Genomic DNA, 18988 nt, shown 5'->3' with positions numbered 1-18988 from the left:
CCACACTTGTTCTTTTCTTGCTCTCTCTTTGTCTCTATTTATAGGAGAAACGAAAGCCTTAATAACAACCAACAAATACCAACCAACTGCTAACTATCACAATAAATTTTGTGATTGACTTTAATGTATCTATCATAAGTGATAGTGGTGGAAAATGTTGACATAAATTTGCTACAAATCTCCACCTCGACAAGATTTTCCCATCCAATCCTTTAATGTGTTATATGGTACTGCACCCTGAAGGTGCTCAACATCGAGAGCTGTTGACCAAGTTCAAACAATGTTGGAATTTAATTCTTGAGACATATTTTGTGAGCATGTCAATTGAATTATCCGTGGTACCAATTTTCTGTAGTAGAATATCCCCGTTATCCATAATTTCTCGAACAAAATGAAATCGAACATCAATGTGCTTGGTGCGGGAATGATAAACCCGATTCTTTACAAAACAAATCGCACTTTGACTATCACAATAGACATTCACGTGCTTTTGTACAATTCCCAAATCTTCAATCAACCCATGTAACTAAATAGCTTCCTTGAAAGCTTTTGTTATTGCGATGCATTCTACCTCAATTGTTGACAAAGTTGCTGTTGATTTTAACGTTGACCTCCAACTTATAGGCCTTTTAGCAAGTGTAAACACATAGCCTGTTGTGGAACAATGCTTGTCTAAGTCACCAGCATAGTCCAAGTCCATATAACCAACTAGATTTTGTCTGAGTCTATCATCCCTCTTAAACTTCAGACCAATATCAGTTGTGACATGAATATGTCGTAAAATCCACTTAACTGCCTGCTAGTAACCCTTTCTCGGATCATGCATATACTTGCTCACCATATTGATAACATGTGAAATATCTGGTCTCGTATAAGTCATTGCATATATTAATGCACCAACTGCATTTACCTATAAAATTTAAGCCATATTTTGTGCTCTTCCTCTGTGTGTGGAGACATTGAAGCACTTGACTTGAAATGAGGAGCTAAATGTATGCTTACAGGCTTGGTCTTACCATCTATCCTAACTCTCTATAGAATTTTCTTCAAGTATTGGGTCTATGTCAAATAGACTCTGCCTTTTTTTCTATCCTTCTAAATCTTCATGCCAAGAATCTTTTTAGCTTCTTCAAGGTGCTTCATTTCAAAGTCAGTTCTCAGTTGAGCTTTCACTTTATCAATCTCCACCTTGCTTTTCGATGCAATCAATGTATCATTCACATGTAAGAGCAAATAGATGAAAGAACCATCAAGAAGTTTGTGAAAATATATACAATTGTCAAATTGACTCCATGTGTATCCATGTTTCGTCCCTCCATTTATTTCCTGTTTTCAGAAACACCCCTTGGAGCAAAAAATTGGGCGGTGAAACCCTCCTTCATAACTGCCATTAATTTGAATTAACAAGGACTAACGGCTATATAAGAAATGGAAGAAGCGGGTCAAGGCTAACAAAAACCTTTCGAATCTAACAAGGATACAAGTTCCTTTCCCTGTACATATTGCCCACGAGGGATACCCAAAATCACTAACAGACTACAAACCAATCTATCTAACATGTTCCTCTATTTTTCCAAGCTTCAAGACAAAAGCAAAGCATTTTTAAGGTGCGAGGATGATGGTAACACCTACAACTGATCATCATCATCATCGACTTCTTCCTCCTCTTCAGAATTAATCATCTTCTTCATTCCCTGGCTCCATATCAATACCTCCAGCTTCATGAACTTCAACCTGCCCCACTGGTTGAACCAAATACCCTACATTGGAGTCTTCATCCTGCCATTGCAATAAGAAATCATGCACGGTCAATGTGTTAGAAAACAAGAATATATCGCTGCCATAATAAAAACTGGAAAAAGCTCCACCCTTAAAACATCAATTATATGAGTACTTCAAAATGATAAAGAAATGTTTTTTTTAACTTATTTTCAGCTCATTTGAAAACTGGAAAGAGCTCCAAAAGAAAACGATCAAATTATATGAGTACACATGTATTCTCTATGCATAATGCATGGAGAATACAGGTGTAAATAGCCAAAAATTATATATCAGAAGATGAGGTAAGAGAACAATCCATGTACAATATCACGCATAGTTTCCACTAAACAGAAATCAACTAAAATAGAGTGAATGGAGAAACATTAAACCAGTTACTAAATGAAAAGAAAAACATCATATCAGCTAAAAGACACACAATTTATCTATACATGGTTTTATTAAACTTGTGACTCAGATTATGATTTAACAACTTTTTTATATATACTTTTTATTTAAAATAGACACTTATAAAATTAAAAATCAATAAAATATAAAGTTTATACCATCATAATCTAGCAACTTTATCTATATCATTGGAATCTAGCAACTTTCTCTCTTATTTCTCTCAAATCAGTAACCAAAAAAATAAGAAAAAAGAAGTTTGAGACCAAAATCGAATTTCATAAATTGTTAATGACTAAAGGTTTATAATTTGAAAAGTTAGAGGATTAAAATATATGTTTAGCCCCAAGTTTAGAAAACTCATCTCTTTTTGCCGTGTTTTTCATCTTAGTTTTCTATCTTTGAATCCTGTCATTCCTTAATAAATGTACTTTAATTGGATATTAATTTTGGCCTATAAGGGTAATCAATAAAAATAAAAATGAGAGATCAAAATGAAAATAAAAATCATTGTGACAATTCACAATAATTTATTCCTCAATGAAAAATGATGTTTTAAAGTATTTCTTAATATACCAATGGTCCTTGAGTTTCCTTAGTAAGTTAAATGTCATGAGATAATTTCTATGCCCATGACTGACAACTTAAATGGAGCATTTTAAGGTATTTTGTCTGCGTTAAACCTTAAAACTTATATGTTTAATATATAAAATAGTGCAATATAAAAAAAATATCTAAAATTAAAGATCTCAATAAATAAATAAATATTCAACTCTTTCATAAATAATCCAAAACATAATTTAAAATCATTATGTGAATATTTATGAATAACTAATGAAAAATATATTATTTGTCTTAAGAAAAAAACAAGGCACACTAACTTAAAGAAAAAAAAAAGAAAAAGTATAAATGGAGGGGTAAGTCTAAACAAGCACATCTATAGATAATAAAGGAAATAGCCGACCGTACCAAAAAAGAACAACCGATCAACCTACTAAACACAACCAGCCAGTCGACTACCCCTCTTTAACAAGTTGATTGACTGAATAAAATAGACATGTCTCGCTATTGTTTCCCTAACTGGTTGACTGCAATGTATGTTTAACAACCGGTCAACTTGTTTACTTGAACCGGTTGATCGCTTAATCCAGAAATTGAGAATCCAAGACTTACAGTCTCAATCTGATCTTGCCAAGACTCAATAATATTCCCAACAACATCAAAATAATAATTAATGATTCTAAACCATCCAAAAACATATTTATAACATCTTAAAACCAATATCCATGTTCAATTCTGTCATAATCATTAAAAATCATTAAATTCCTTAATTCAACCTACAAGCCTAACAAGTCTTCTACTATTCATAATATGAAATTAAAGACAAAGTTTAGAATGATCTTACCTTTTTATTAATGTTCAATAACCACAAACCAAAATAAAACCCACCAAAGGTAATGATTGATTACCTAGAGTATAGGAAACTTGAGAGATGTCACTATGTTCTTACATTTTGTCTTTTGAACAATTATTTCTTCTTGTTTTTCTTTTCTGAGTAGGAAAACCCCTACTACTTGGGTTTAGGGACTATGGCTGAACTTATACGTTTTGAGTCCTCTTGGCTTTAGGGCCAAAACTTGGGTATTACATTGAATATATTGTGGTTGTATGTTAGAAATGATAATTCTACTTTGATACCGTGTGAATTAATCAACTTAATTCTTTGTAACTCTCATTGATATTTGGATCCATTGAGTTGGCAAAACTAGTAACATTGTGTGAAAAACTTTATAATTATCATGACTATACAGAATGAGGCCATGCTAAAATTATATTGAAATGTTTTTCTTTTGATTTTAACTACAAATCATCCTTCCAATAAATTCTGGATAATTCACATAGTTCTACTCAATCGTCCATCACATGTCTAGATTAACTTTTTTTGTAATCTGAAACTTACCCTGATTACTTTAAATACTAGTTTCCACCAACCAACAACATGATATATAGATCCTACAACTTGTACAAGTCCTCTGCATGCTGCTTGAGATAAAAAAAAACGAGGGGGGGGGGGAGGGACTAAGTATTCTTTAAAATCCACATGTAGAAATTGAAACTTTAGTTGATAAGGTTATAAAAATCACTAGGAATATTCTGGGATGAATTATAGTTGATGAGGTTACAAAAATCACTAGGAATATTTGGGATGAATTATTCCTAAAGATCCTTTCACATCATTTATTGCGTGTTTTACAATCTTCATTTCAAGATTGTACTGGCTTTTTATTTAATAGATCTCCTCAAAGATGTTAATATCTTCCTAAATAAATACATGCATAAAGTCCCCTTGATATGTTGGTGAGGGACCCTCTAAAGATCAAGGTGCTTTTATGAAGATAAAGAAGAGGAAGGGGGAGAAAATGTAGAATTAAGGATGAAGAAGTACAAAATGTGTTTTTGTCTCAGAATATAAGGTTTTGAATCCCTTTCTATATATTCCACTCATTTTTTATATTATTTGGCTTAAACTGTTTCATTCAATGCAGGAGGAGAAGAGATGTAATTTCATAATAGTAAAATAATATTATTTTACTGCCTATCCCATCACATCTAATTAATATAATCATGTATTGCTTATTCATATTTGATAGAATGTGATGGGTATTATAATTATTAACCCATACCTAAAATATGTGAGGCTTAGTGTGGAGTTATTTTTAGTTGTATACTCAACTTGAGGGGTATTAGGTTCAACTCACACTTTTCTAATAAGAGTTGGGTTCAATTTGTGACTGTACTAAAAAATGATTAGGGATGGACGCGTTATAATCCAAAATGAAGTACGCAGTTGCGCCCCTTACCCAATAAGAGGCTGGGTGTGGACACATCCCTGGCCCATCATAGGGTTAGGCATAGATGTGTCTTTATCTAACATGGCGTTAGGAGCGGGCATGCCATGACCCAAAATGGAGTTGGGCGGGATGCGTCCCTAACCCAACATAAAGCTAGATGCGGACATATTCCTAGCCTATCATGGAATTGAGCACAAATGTGTCCTTACCTAACTTAAAGTTGGGCATGAACATGTCATAACCCAACCTAGGGTTAGATACCAAAAAAGATATAGTCTCATTTTAGATTATGATTTTGTACGATGACCTTTTAAATAGGGTTGGTTTATAGAAACTTTGAGTCATCATTAGTCTATTGTCTTTTCTAATTCATAAGTAAAGGAAGTCCATTACCTTGTCTAATTTTTGCTATTTGTTTAATTTAATTTTATCATGTGAATTTATTTATGTACAATTTAACTCTAATACATATACAATAAGCTTACAACCATCCTCAAAATTGCTAATACAATACCAGGTTTGAGTAAATATGTTATAAATGGAAGAGTATCATATATAGCTCCAAATTCTATTTGACATTCAAATTTTGATTTTTTTATTATTTTTATTTAAATTATTTTTTTATGTTCTTAGATCATTTTAATGTATTGATATAAAAAATAATAAAAATATTATTTTAATATATTTCCATGTAAAAAAAACACTTTAAAAAACAACTATATAATATTAAACATGTGTATAGATATTTGATGAATATTTATATATACATTTGATTCAACAGTTTTAGCTCAAATTTGCTTTTTGCCATGTAAAACTCAATTTTATAGTAAGAGAATATTTATGACTCTTAGAATGTTTATAATAGTGTTACAACAGTTGCTTTTCAATTTTAAAAAAAAAATATTAAAATAATTTTTTATTTTTAAAAAATTATTTTTAACATCAATACATCAAAATAATTTAAAAAGACTAAAAAAAATATTAATATAAAGTAAAGAAAAAATAAAAAAAATAATTTTTTTAAAAAACATTTTTACTTTTGAAATACATACTTTTATTTTTGAAATACAAAAACAAACAAGTTCTCAATGTATTGTCATTGTAGGATGGAAATGATAATTCTACTTTAATGCTGTGTGAAGTGATCAACTTAATTCTTCGCAATTCTCCTTGTTTTATTTTTAGCCAATTTCAATCTTTTTTCACCTTGAATTTCATCTCTATTGCATTACATATTATATAGTCCATGAATGTTAATATCCTTTTCAATTTAGTCCTCAGTTTTCTAATTTTCAATTATTTAATGAATATCAACCTTTCCAAATTTTTTAATACGGATTCCAGATTTGATAGGTTGATTCAATTTTTTTTCTTTTTCTTCATTAGGTTTTTTTCTTTCTTTATATTGTTTTATTTTTTTAATATATTTCATTAATATTAATTTTTTTTCTATTTAGTTATCGTACTTTCATGATACGAATTCTAAGATTGACAGGTTAACCCAATTGATTCAGATTTTATTTTCTCATTAGTTTTTTCTTCTAGTTTTTTCTTTTAATATTATATACAATTCATAGTGAAAAACTAATATCTTTTCTTTTTTTCTTTTTTATACCTTCCACTGTGGATTGTACAATGCAGTCTATAGTGAAAAGACTGATGTTTTTTTAATTATTTTTTATTTTTTTTGTTGATATTAAATTTTTTTCTATATAGTTATCTGACTTTCATGACACGAATCTCAGGTTTGACGTATTAACTCAATTAATTTAGATTTTTTTTCTTATAGTTATCTGACTTTCATGACACGAATCTCAGGTTTGACGTATTAACTCAATTAATTTAGATTTTTTTTCTTTTTCTTCATTAGTTTGTTTTTGTTTTCTAATTATTTTTTTGTTTAATTTAGTTTGTTAATATTAATTTTTTTATTTAATTATCAAACTTTCATAATACGGATCCCGGGTTTGATGGGTTAGCAAAGTAAATTCTGGGGAACCTAATAATTTTTTTCTATTTAGTTATCAAACTTTCTCGACATGAATCTAAAGTTTGACGGGTTAATCTGGTTAATTTAATTTTTTTCTTTTCTTCATTATTTTTTTTTCCTATTAGTTTTTTTTTATTTTGATTAATCTATTTAATTATCATATTTTTATGACACACCCTTACAACTAAGCTCGCATCCAAAGCTATTGAATCTGGTATTACAATAAAAATCACATAAACTTATATCATGTAAGTTTAATTTGATATTTTTATTTTTTAGAAAATTTGTTTACTAGCAAAACATAAATAAACATATGCAGAGCCTTTTCGCTTGCTGTTAGAGAATTCTTAAAAATAAATCACTCCTTTGGCTGATTAAGAAAAACTGGAGAGAGTGTGCATTCAGCAATATTTTAAATAAGATAAAAGAGGCAAGCCAATTATTCAGAACAACCAAATGTTTATCAATTTATTGATGACAAAACGTCACACACAGCTAGCCAAGAAAATTAAGGCAGGGGAAATTACACAAAGCAGACACTCCGAGCCTTAAGATGATCTTCGTAAGTGACAAACCGTTGTAGAAGATCTTAGCCGATACGACCCTCACAGTAGGAAACCTGATGAGATTAGACAAACATGGAATTTAATAATGATGTATTAAGTTCAAAGAAATTTAAATTGCTGAATGAATTAGTTAACTTTGCATTTTATCATGACATGCCTTGTTCTTCATGATAAACATATGAAACTAAATATGATAGATTTAATTAATACAAGAGGTTTTATCAAATAAACATTTTTTTTTTCAGGGAAACTAATTTAAGCTTAAAAAAAGAATTGAAGAATGGATAAAAATATGAAACTAAATATGATAGATTTAAATATTCATAACCCATACCTAATCAGATATTTCTTTACCATCGTCAACCTTGATTTTAGGGATATGTGCGATTTTGGGCCCATCTTCTCCGGTTCCCTTTCGGCACCTTTTGCTCAAATTTGGACAATCACTGATCTCAAGATTTTGAAGTTTCTTTAAATTGCCGATGCAATCTGGCCTTTCTCCAAGGTTTGGACAGTCTCTGATGATAAATCTTTGTAAGGATTCTGTAGATCCTTGAAGAGGCTGTTCTGGTAAAGCAAGAGTTGCCGGTAACTTTCTAAACATTACAATACGAAAGGAAAGGGAAAGAGGTTGATTTTTTTTTTCTCTTCCTGTCGTCAAATCAAGCTTTACGCAATTTTCAATAACAAATTCTTCAGTGGTTAAACATTTTATGCTTCTTGCCAGAGAAATCAAGCTATCACATCCATCAATAACCAATTTTCGAAGACTTTTAAGACCTTGCATATCTTCGCACAGATTTTCTAGATTTCCACACCCAACAATGAATAAAGGTTGAAGACACTCCAAACACCCAATCCCTCCTTCTGGCAACCGTTTCTGCTGAGTAACTACAAATAAAAATCCAAGGCTGATCATGTACCTCACATCTTTGGACAGCTCTTCGAATCCTTCACCTGTAAGTACCAGAGCTTGCAAGTTTTGCAATTTGAAAATAGATTTTGGGAGTCTTTTTATTTTTGATTTCTTCCCAGAATAGAGATATCTCAAATGTTTCAAGGCCCCAATCCTCTCCGGAAAAGCCTCAAATTCAGAATCATTCATTAATTCCAAAGACCGCAAATGCTTAAATTCTAACAAGCATTTCTCAAAGTCTGTTTTGCATGGATGCCCCACTATACTATCTGCTGAAACTATTGACCGCACATGGTGGAACTCATTTGAAAACTTGGGGAGAGTTTGATGAAAAAATGAATCAGAGTCAAGGACTGACAAATGACGGGTCTTTTTGGACATTTGGTGGTTTTGAGAGCTTATGATTGAAAACTCATTTTGAGCCAATGATGATGCAAGATCATGCATCTCAAAGGTAGCTCCAACAATCCCATCCTCATAATCTTGGAAGAAACATCTTGAGATCAACTCGCGCACATAACGCAAGCCAACATCTTCCAAGTTCTCAATTTGATTTGATGATTGATGAATGAGCCCATGTGCCATCCAAAAGTGCACCAATAAGAAATCTAGGAACGGGTAATCTTTTGGAAAAACCGAACAATAAAGAAAGCATCTTTTCGGGTGTGTCGGCAGTCTTTGATAACTTATTTTCAAGGCAGGTAAAATGCCATCTCCTTTCTCTTCCCACTTCTCACTATCTCTCACCGATTTCCACTCTTTTTCATCAGTCTTACCACACAGTTGAGTACCCAAGTGAATCATTGCCAGAGAACTTGCTTGCATTTCGCCACTATTTCTTTCCCAATTCCAACCAAATTTGGACACAACTCCATTTTCCCTTCCTTGAATGCACACTTGCAAAACAACAACAGACAGTCAATCCTCTTTGCCAAGATGACTTAGGTTGTAAATCTTCAAATAATACAATACGAAGAGAAAGTGGTGGAGTTTTTTCCTTTTTTTTTTTCTTTTATTGTCATCAAATCAATCTTTTCACAGTTAATAATACAAAATTATTCCAGATTAGCTAGGCATTTTATGCTTCATGGCAGAAAAATCAAGCTATCACATCCACCAATAACCAATTTTCGAAGACTTTTAATACCTTGCATATCTTCGCACAAATTTTCCAGATTTTCACAACGAAAAATGAATAAAGTTAATTTGAAGACACTCCAAGCACCCAATCCCACCTTCTGGCAACCGCTTATGCTTAGTAACTAGAAATAAATATCTAAGGCTGATCATGAACCTCATATCTTTGGGTAGCTCTCCTAATCTTCCACCTGTAACCAGAGCTTGCACGTTCTGCAATTTGAAAATAGATTTTGGGAGTCTTTTTATTTTTGCGTTCTTCCCAAAATAGAGATATCTCAAATGTTTCAAGGCGCCAAACCTCACCGGAGAAGCCTCAAATTCAGAATCATGCGTTAATTCCAAAGACCGCAAATGCTTAAATTCTGATAAACATCTCTCAAAGTCTGTTTTGCGTGTAGGCCCCACTATACTATCTGCAAAGACTATTGACCGCACTTGATGGAAGTTGTTTGGGGACTTGGGGAGAGTTTGATGAAAAAATGGAATGTAATCAATAACTGACAAATAACAGTTCGTTTTGGAAAATCGGTGGTTTTGATAGTTTATGATTTACAACTCATTTTGAGCCAATTTAAAATTTATTTTAGAGAACAATTATACAATTTAAATGGTGTAAGTTTTAACAAATACATGAAAATTACATCTAATTTATAAATTTGAAAAAAAACACGGCTCTGTTCAACAAGTAAAATGAACGAGCAAACCAGAACAGAGCTCGCCAGAATCCTCGAATGGATTTGGTTATGGTAACATTGCACCAGACACATTATGTGAGGAAATTCTACGACGTCTTGCTGGGCATAGCTTGTAGACCGTTGATGCATCCAACAATTCGCAAAAGCATAATCCTGGTTCATGTTACAGGTGATAGGGTCTGACTCAGTTGGATAGTCGATGACTATATATTTAATTTAAGCAATTCATTTTTTCAAGCAAGATCAATGATTTCTTACTCCTTTTGTCATCATTCTTGTCTGTACATGTTTGTCTGTTTCATCGTCCAAAGAGCATTGCAATAAACCACTCAGGTTTGGTTTGGTCTAGTGAATCCGTTAGTTCAACAAAGTTTGATCGGGTGAATAGTTTTAAATTAAAATTTATTACAAGTTGAGTTTTGAATTGAGTTTTCCAACTTACTCTGTTCAAATCAGTCAAAGTTTGTTAATTACATCACAAAGGAACTCTTTTCATCTTTGATTCATAAAATAACTAATTCTATAAAAGTGAATTATTTTTTTATATATAGTAATGTAATAAAAAATAAATTAAAAAATATTTTTTAATATTTAATTATGTCATGAAAATAAGTTGAAAAATAACTTATTAATATTTTATTTTTTAAAAATTTATTAAAATAATGAGGAACAAAACTTACAAATTAAAAAGTTAAATGAGAATGAAATTGAAAAAAATATAATTTTATAAATTATCTCAAATAAAATAAATAATAATTAAAATAATAGAGATGAAATCTAAAAAATAAAAAAAATAAAAGATGAAAAAATTAAAATAATAATAATTAATATTTTATAAATTATTTTGAATAAAATAAGTAACAATAAAAAGAATGATAACCAAATTTGATAGATAAAAAATTTTAATTAAAAAATAATAAGAAAAAAACAAACAATAATTATAAAAATAAAAATCAAAGTTAATAAAAAAATTAAATTATAAAAGATAAGATTAAAAAACAAATATTCCAAATAAAAAATATATATAACACTTAAAAGTTTGAGGATCAAATATGATATAATTAACAACTAATATAATAATTTTAAATTTTTTATAATTTCTGAAAAGTGTTTTTCATTCAAAATAAAAAGAAATACTTTTCTGAAAATCAAGTTAAATTTTTTATTAATCAATTTTTTTAATGATAAATAAACATATAAAAATTTTAAAAATAATTTTTTATAAACTAATTTTTTAAAAACAAATTCAGCCTTGGATACCATGTGCTTTGATTTAGTCGAGGATTCCCCCATCTATTTCTTACTTACTCAAATCGAGACCAAGTGTTTTAGTTCAAGAGTTTTTAATCAAATGTTGGAAACCTACATCAAAACATTGCGGGATAGTAAGCGAATCTTCTGTTTACATTAGGTTATTTCTTTGATGAAGTGCTCTTAGTAAATATATAATGAAAACTCATAATTTAAATTATAAAATTAAAATAATTTTATAAAAAATAAATAATAAAATAATAAAATAATCAATTTAAATTATTTTATCAAACTCATAATTTAATTATAAAATTAAAATAATTTCATATAAAATAAATTAAATAAATATTTTAATATAATTTTCAATCAATCCATTATTAAAAAATAAAATAAAAAAATTAATTTAAATATTAGCTCAAAATGAGCCTGTGTATGTGTTAAAACTCATTTGGGGATTTGGAAATTGTTTCCTCGTAATCTTGGAAGAAACATTTTGAGATCAGCTCGCGCACATAACGCAAGCTAGCATGTTCCAAGGTATCATTTGGACTTTGATTGAATAAGTTTAGGTATTCTTTTATTTAAAAATATATTAAAATAATTTTTTATTTTTAAAAAATAGTTCTGACATCAACTTATTATAAAAAATAATAAAACAAAAAAATTAATTTTAATAAAACATTTTTTGAAACGCAATTCAACTAATATCCTAGAAGTAGTAATCTTTTGAAAAAATGAAACAACAAAGAAGGCATCTTTTCAAGACCTTGCATATCTTCGCACGAATTTTCTAGATTTTCACACTCATAGATGAGTAAAGTTTGAAGAAATTTCAAGCAACCAATCTCACCTTTTGGCAACCACTTCTGCTTAGTAACTAGAAATAAATATCCAAGGCTGATCGTTATAATAAAAATTATAATTAACAAATAATATGAATTGTTAGGGACTGAAAGTTTATAATGTAAAGAGTTAGAGGATTAAAGTGTATGTTAAGCCCCAAGTTCAAAAAACCCATCTCTTTTTTCCATGCTTTTCATCTTAGTCTCATATCTTATAAATGAACTTTAATTGGGTATTAATTTTGGCCTATAAGGGTAGTAATAAAAAACATAAAGAAGAGTGACCAAAAGAAAAGAAAAATCATTGTTTCAATCCGTTATAATTATAATAAAGAAGGCTGTCATCCCGTTGAAACAGGGCTTCGCCGCCTACACTAGGAGATGGTCCAGACTCATTCGCCACATGGGATGACCATGGAAGTCAAAAAATTTCTATTTAATTACGCGTAGGGTCAAAGGGAGGAGTGTTAACCTGCCCTCTCTTCACCGCCTACAATGAAAAGCCCTTTGGTCGGTTGGTTAAGTCTTCGTTCTTCTTTTTTCTAAAGTTCTTAAGACGGTTAGATTTTTTAGGTAATAATAACAGGGTATTTTGAATTGGAAAGGGCAGGAGGTACTGTAATCTATTTTAGAACCCCGTGGGAAACCGACACAAGTAAACCAGCGGGAAAGGAAAAGCTATCAATCGCAATAGGCGCAGGAGATCAAGTCTTAAGTCTAGCATTACTTTAGTTCAAGAGTGAATAAGGAAGTGCAAGGCTGGCTGGCAGCTGTCTGATGAGTTCATCGCTCTCTATGGCCATTTGTCTTTAAGCTTTAGGCTAGTTAGAAAGGTTATGACATGTTGATCCGGACATAGAGGATTATGCCGCCTGGCCCCTAAAACACAACTAAGGACGATAGTGGGTGCCCAAGAGGAGGCGAAGTCCTTTGAAAGCGAAAAGTCTTGTGTCCAGAGGTACGGCGAGGAGAAATCAACATCTTAAAGCAAGCAAGCTCCGGGCGAGGCAAGCAATCAAGGTTCCAATTACCTTCCGCGTTCACTTAAAGATATTAAGGAAAAAGATGTGGGCCACTCAATAGCGTGCTCAATAAGTGGACCATCCAAGAACCAATGATCCAGCCAGAACGACGTGTTATGCCCATCTCCTATCAGGTATTTGCAATTCAGCATCAAAGAATATTAGAGCCGTTAGCAGCTCCCGGCTTCGAAAGAGCAAGGATGGCCAGACATACTTTTGTCTGAATCATTTTTGAGTTCATACGCAGTCGAAACATCATAGAATTAGCTAATCCCAAGACCACCTTCATCTGTGGGAAGGGTTATGTGATGCCAGGCAACCCAATGATGTTTATGATCCTTATCATGCTAGAATTCTGTTGATATCCTGAAGCACCCCTTTAGGGATTGGAGAACCTGCCAGAACATGGATAGTAATCTAAGACAAAGTCAAAAAACAGTATGACGAAAACCAGGTTTGAGGAAATATATTACAAATGGAAGAGCACCATATACAGCTCCAAATTCTATCTGAGAATCTCTATCACTATCAAATGGATATGTCCATTTGATCCATCTGTTTAATTCAGCCCAGATATGCTTTTGCCAAGTAAAACTCGATCTTACAATAAGAGAACATTTAGTACAAATCAATTTCTTCTGATGTTTTTTTTGTTTTAAAATATTTTTTTCATTGATAGAACGACTCCGTTGCATTTATTTTTTAAAAATTTTAAAATGACGACATTTTGATGTGAGGGAAAATTTCATTTTTTTAAAGGTCCCCCAAGTTTGGTTCTTGGATAGCTAATTGTTTCATTTTTGGCAAATTTCAATTATTTTTTCTTTATTTTTTTTTCAATTTCATCCCTAATTGGATTCCATATAGTCCTTGAATATTGATACCTTTTTTTTTTATTTGGTCCTTAGCTTTTCAATTTTTAAGTATTTAATGAATTTCAACCTCCACTTATTGTAATTTTTCTTTGTTTTTTTTTTGAAATTAAAAAAAAATATTTTTTTTAATTCTTAAAATATATATTTTTGAAATATTTTTTAACTGAAATATTTTCTTCTCGTTGAAATATATTTTTTTAGATATTTTAGAGGGGTTAAAAATCGTGTTATAATAACATAAATAAAGAAGATTTGGAAAGTGGATTTGAAGAGGTGAATTTATTAAGGAAAGAGGAGGTGGTGGTTCTGGTGGTCTAGAGAGTGAAGGCGGCGACGTCAATGGTTGCATTTAGCAGTAAGCGAATAAAAGATCGAGGGAATGAATGAATCCTGGCATTCAGTCACATGAATATATAAAAGAAATCCATATATACTATCAATGAATACACAATCCACTCCAGAGTTAGAAACGATAAGCTCAGTTTGGCAGTCATAGTGCCTGTCGAGGTAGAGAAGCTGGTTAAAGTTTGTGCCTTTAACTGGTGGATAGTTGGGATTGTTGATGTATTTTCCCAGCAAAGATTTTGAGTGCTAAACACAAGAAGGTTGAGGGGATGAAGAGAAGTGTTGTTTCAGTGAAGGTGAAGTTGGCAGAGAATGTCCATTTCTTGGGATGAATGATAGTTGAGATAGCTCTATTTTAAAAGTGTTATTAATAAAATTTTGATTTTTTTTGTTTTTTTTATTCAAATTATTTTTATATGTTTCAATCTCTTTAATGTGCTGATTAAAAATAAATTTATAAAAATAAAAAAATATTATTTTTATATAAAAAATATTTTAAAAAAATCACTATGTAATATTAACATGCCCTTATTAATGCACAGATATCTGTATATTCATTTTTTATTCACCATTTTCATCCTAGATATGCTTTTGCGAAGTAAAACTCAATCTTACAATAAGAGAACATTTAGGACTCTTTTTGGAAATCAATTTCTTCTGATGCATTTTTTCTATTCTTTTTTTCATTTTTTTAAAATATTTTTTTATTGACGCCGATTTAATTAATTAAATTCACTCAAAATCAAAACTTTAAATTATTCACTAAATCACAAATTAACACATAAATTAATAATAATAATAATAATAATAAAACTGACTTCATTTACTTCGACTAATTTCTAATAGTAAGAATCAGAGTTTACTGGTTGGTCATGAAGAGAGTTTGCAATCCGTGATGATTGATGCAATCTGTCAGCGAAAATAAAAATGATTAAAACAGGGTTAAATAATTAGCTTAGAGAAAGAGAGAGGGGAGGTTTTTACCGACGGGGGAGATTGCACAAGAAGAGCGTAGGAAGGCGTGTACTGGAGAGATGAATTTGTTAGCGAAGGAGTCGGGGTGGTTGTGGTGGTATAAATAGTGAAGGCGGTGCTGCTAGTGTTAAAAGTTGGGGTTCTTCTGGATATAGGAATCTAGAAGTTTTGCTTGAGGGTCATTTTATTTTGCAAGAAGATGGCGGTGGATGTGGTTGTGTCGATGAGTCACTTGTTTTGACGGCGAGGTACGTGGTGGTAATGTTTGTTTGAAAAAAAATGAAAAAACACTTTTTCAAAAGTTGGTTAGAATCGGGGGGTGGTTTTGGAATGTGATAGGTTTTTTTTATTTAAAAATATATTAAAATATTGTTTTAAAAAATTATTTTTAACAGTTATATATTAAAAAAAATTAAAATTTAAAAATAATTAATTCAAGCAAAGAAACTTCAAAATTTAATGAAAAACAGAGTGTAAAAATTTATAAACTTTTAATATGTTATTGGATGTCTCTTCGTTAAGATCTTTGAAGCTAATGAATGAGACATTGCAGTAAGTTCGAGATTCTTGATGATTGTTGTATTATTAGAAACAAGTAGCATAATTATTTAAATAATTCAGAACAACCAAATGTTTATCAATTTATTAATGACAAATTATCATTAGCTAGCCAAGGAAATTACACAAAGCAGACACTCCGAGCCTTCAACTGATCTTTGCAAGAGACAAACTTTCGTAAAAGATCTTGGCCGACAGGACCCTCACAGCAGGAAACCAAACCAAAGACCAACAACGAGGGAGCAAATTCCATGACTAGCAAATGAACTGATTGGCAACCATTATGAACAAATGAAAAGCCAAGTAGATCACCAGAGAACGAATATTAATCTCCAGCAAACACTCTTCATCTTTATTTGAACAAACTAGATTGTCAGCAACAACACCGAAAAAATTGAAGTACCCGTATTATAACCGTCAGCAGAAACCCCGATGAAAGCTGAAAAAAATTAGACAAACATAGAATTTAAAAATGATGTATTAAGTTCAAAGAAATTTAAATTGCTGAATGAATTAGTCAACTTTGCATTTTATCATGACATACCTTGTCTTCTTCTCTTGCTTATGGAGTTCCACTTGAACCTGCCTCTCCACAACCACGAGGTTTAACCATTTAAGTGGTGGCCAAGTGGTAAAAATTTGGGATCAGAAACCCCGATGAAAGCTGAAAAAAATTAGACAAACATAGAATTTAAAAATGATGTATTAAGTTCAAAGAAATTTAAATTGCTGAATGAATTAGTCAACTTTGCATTTTATCATGACATACCTTGTCTTCTTCTCTTGCTGATGGAGTTCCACTTGAACCTGCCTCTCCAAAAACACGAGGTTTTGTCAGTTTTTTTTTTTTCAAAGCTAATATTGTTTTCAGGGAAAATAATTTAAACGAAAAAAGGAATTGAAGAATGGATAAAAATGTACAACTAAATATGATAGATTTAAATATGGTTTGCTGCTGCTACCTGAATGAGATGTCTCTTCACCGCTGTCATCACCGTCAACCTTGATTTTAGGGATATGTGCGATCTTGGGCCAATCTTCTCCTGTTTCCTTTCGGCACCTTTTGTTCAATCTTGGACAATCACTGATCTCAAGATTTTGAAGAGATTTTGTCAGTTTTTTTTTTTTTCAAAGCTAATATTGTTTTCAGGGAAAATAATTTAAACGAAAAAAGGAATTGAAGAATGGATAAAAATGTACAACTAAATATGATAGATTTAAATATGGTTTGCTGCTGCTACCTGAATGAGATGTCTCTTCACCGCTGTCATCACCGTCAACCTTGATTTTAGGGATATGTGCGATCTTGGGCCAATCTTCTCCTGTTTCCTTTCGGCACCTTTTGTTCAATCTTGGACAATAACTAATCTCAAGATTTTGAAGTTTTTTTAAATTGCGGATGCAATCTGGCATTTCTCCAATGTTGGGACAGCCTATGATGATAAATGTTTGTAAAGATTCTGCAGATCCTTGAAAAAGCTGTTCTGGTAAGGCACGAGTTGCTGGTAACACTGCAAACATTACAATACGAAGGGAAAGGGAAATACGTTGAATTATTTCCTCATTCTTTTTTTCTGTTATCATCAAATCAAGCTTTGCACAGTTACCAATACATAATTCTTCCAGAGTAGTTAGGCATTTTATGCTTCTTGGCAGAGAAATCAAGCTATCACAACGAAGAATAAACAATTTTCGAAGACTTTTAAGACCTTGCATATCTTCGCACAAATTTTGTAGATTTGCACACTCAACAATGAATAAAGCTTGAAGACACTCCAAACACCCAATCCCTCCTTCTGGCAACCGCTTCTGCTTAGTTACTAGAAATAAAAATCTAAGGCTGATCATGTACCTCACATCCTTGGGAAGCTCTTCTAATCCTCTACCTGTAACCAGAGTTTGCAAGTTTTGCAATTTGAAAATTGATTTTGGGAGTCTTTTTATTTTTTCGTTGTTAAAAAAATCGAGATATCTCAAATGTTTCAAGGCGCCAATCCTCTCCGGAAAAGCCTCAAGTTCAGAATCATCCATTAATTGCAAAGACCGCAAATGCTTGAATTCTGACAAACATTTCTCAAATTCTGTTTTGCATGTAGGCCCCACTATAGTATCTGCAAAGACTATTGACCGCACTTGATGGAAGTTGTTTGGGTACTTGGGGAGAGTTTTATGAAAAAATGAATTAGAGTCAAGGACTGATAAATGACGGGTCGTTTTGGAAATTTGGCGGTTTTGAGAGCTTATGATTGAAAACTCATTTTGAGCCAATGATGATGCAAGATCATGCATTAAATCATGCATTTTAAAGGAAGCTATAAAAATATCATCCTCATAATCTTGGAAGAAACATCTTGAGATCAACTCGCGCACATAACGCAAGCCAACATCTTCCAAGTTCTCATTTGGATTCGCTGATTGAAGAATGAGCCCATGTGCCATCCAAAATGGCACCAATATGAGATCTTGGAATTGGTAATCTTTCGGAAAAACGGAACAATAAAGAAAGCATCTTTTCAAGTGAGTCGGCAGTCTTTGATAGCTTATTTTCAAGGCAGGTAAAATACCATCTCCCTCATCTTCCCACTTCTCACTGTCTCTCACCGATTTCCACTCTGTTTCATCAATCTTACCATACAGTTGAGTCCCCAAGTTAATCACTGCCAGAGGAACTTGCTTGCATTTCGCAACTATTTCTTTCCCGATTCCAACCAAATTTGGATACAACTCCATTTTCCCTTCCTTGAATGCACACTTGTAAACCAACGACAGACAGTCCTCTTGTCCAAGACGACTTAGGT

At 31.6% G+C, this 18988-nt stretch overlaps 1 protein-coding gene across 12 annotated transcripts in view; it reads right to left on the bottom strand.

The window, feature by feature from the left end:
* The window catches only part of LOC105115963 (putative disease resistance protein RGA1), a 42630-nt gene that overhangs the window by 7865 nt on the left and 15777 nt on the right, over positions 1 to 18988 (bottom strand). Inside the window, exons 2-8 of one of the 12 annotated variants that reach the window (XM_011013063.1) lie at positions 17559 to 17733; positions 17153 to 17279; positions 16960 to 16997; positions 16735 to 16742; positions 16420 to 16629; positions 7634 to 7671; positions 7414 to 7603 (exon numbers count right to left, since the gene is read on the bottom strand). In XM_011013063.1, coding sequence (XP_011011365.1) covers positions 16608 to 16629; positions 16735 to 16742; positions 16960 to 16997; positions 17153 to 17279; positions 17559 to 17733 — 370 coding nt within the window. In that variant the 3' untranslated portion in view covers positions 7414 to 7603; positions 7634 to 7671; positions 16420 to 16607. Of the gene's footprint in view, positions 1 to 7413; positions 7604 to 7633; positions 7672 to 7905; positions 8899 to 9497; positions 9635 to 16419; positions 16630 to 16734; positions 16779 to 16959; positions 17004 to 17152; positions 17280 to 17431; positions 17472 to 17558; positions 17734 to 18988 lie in introns of those variants that run through there. The other 11 variants (XM_011013062.1, XM_011013064.1, XM_011013065.1 and 8 more) reach the window with 11 other exon arrangements.

The sequence above is a fragment of the Populus euphratica genome, unplaced genomic scaffold (genome assembly GCF_000495115.2).
Source record: "Populus euphratica unplaced genomic scaffold, PopEup_1.0 scaffold823.1, whole genome shotgun sequence".
Taxonomy (NCBI): Eukaryota; Viridiplantae; Streptophyta; class Magnoliopsida; order Malpighiales; family Salicaceae; genus Populus; species Populus euphratica.
The sequence above is the reverse complement of the archived record's forward strand: the minus strand, read 5'-3'. Positions and strand labels throughout refer to the sequence as shown.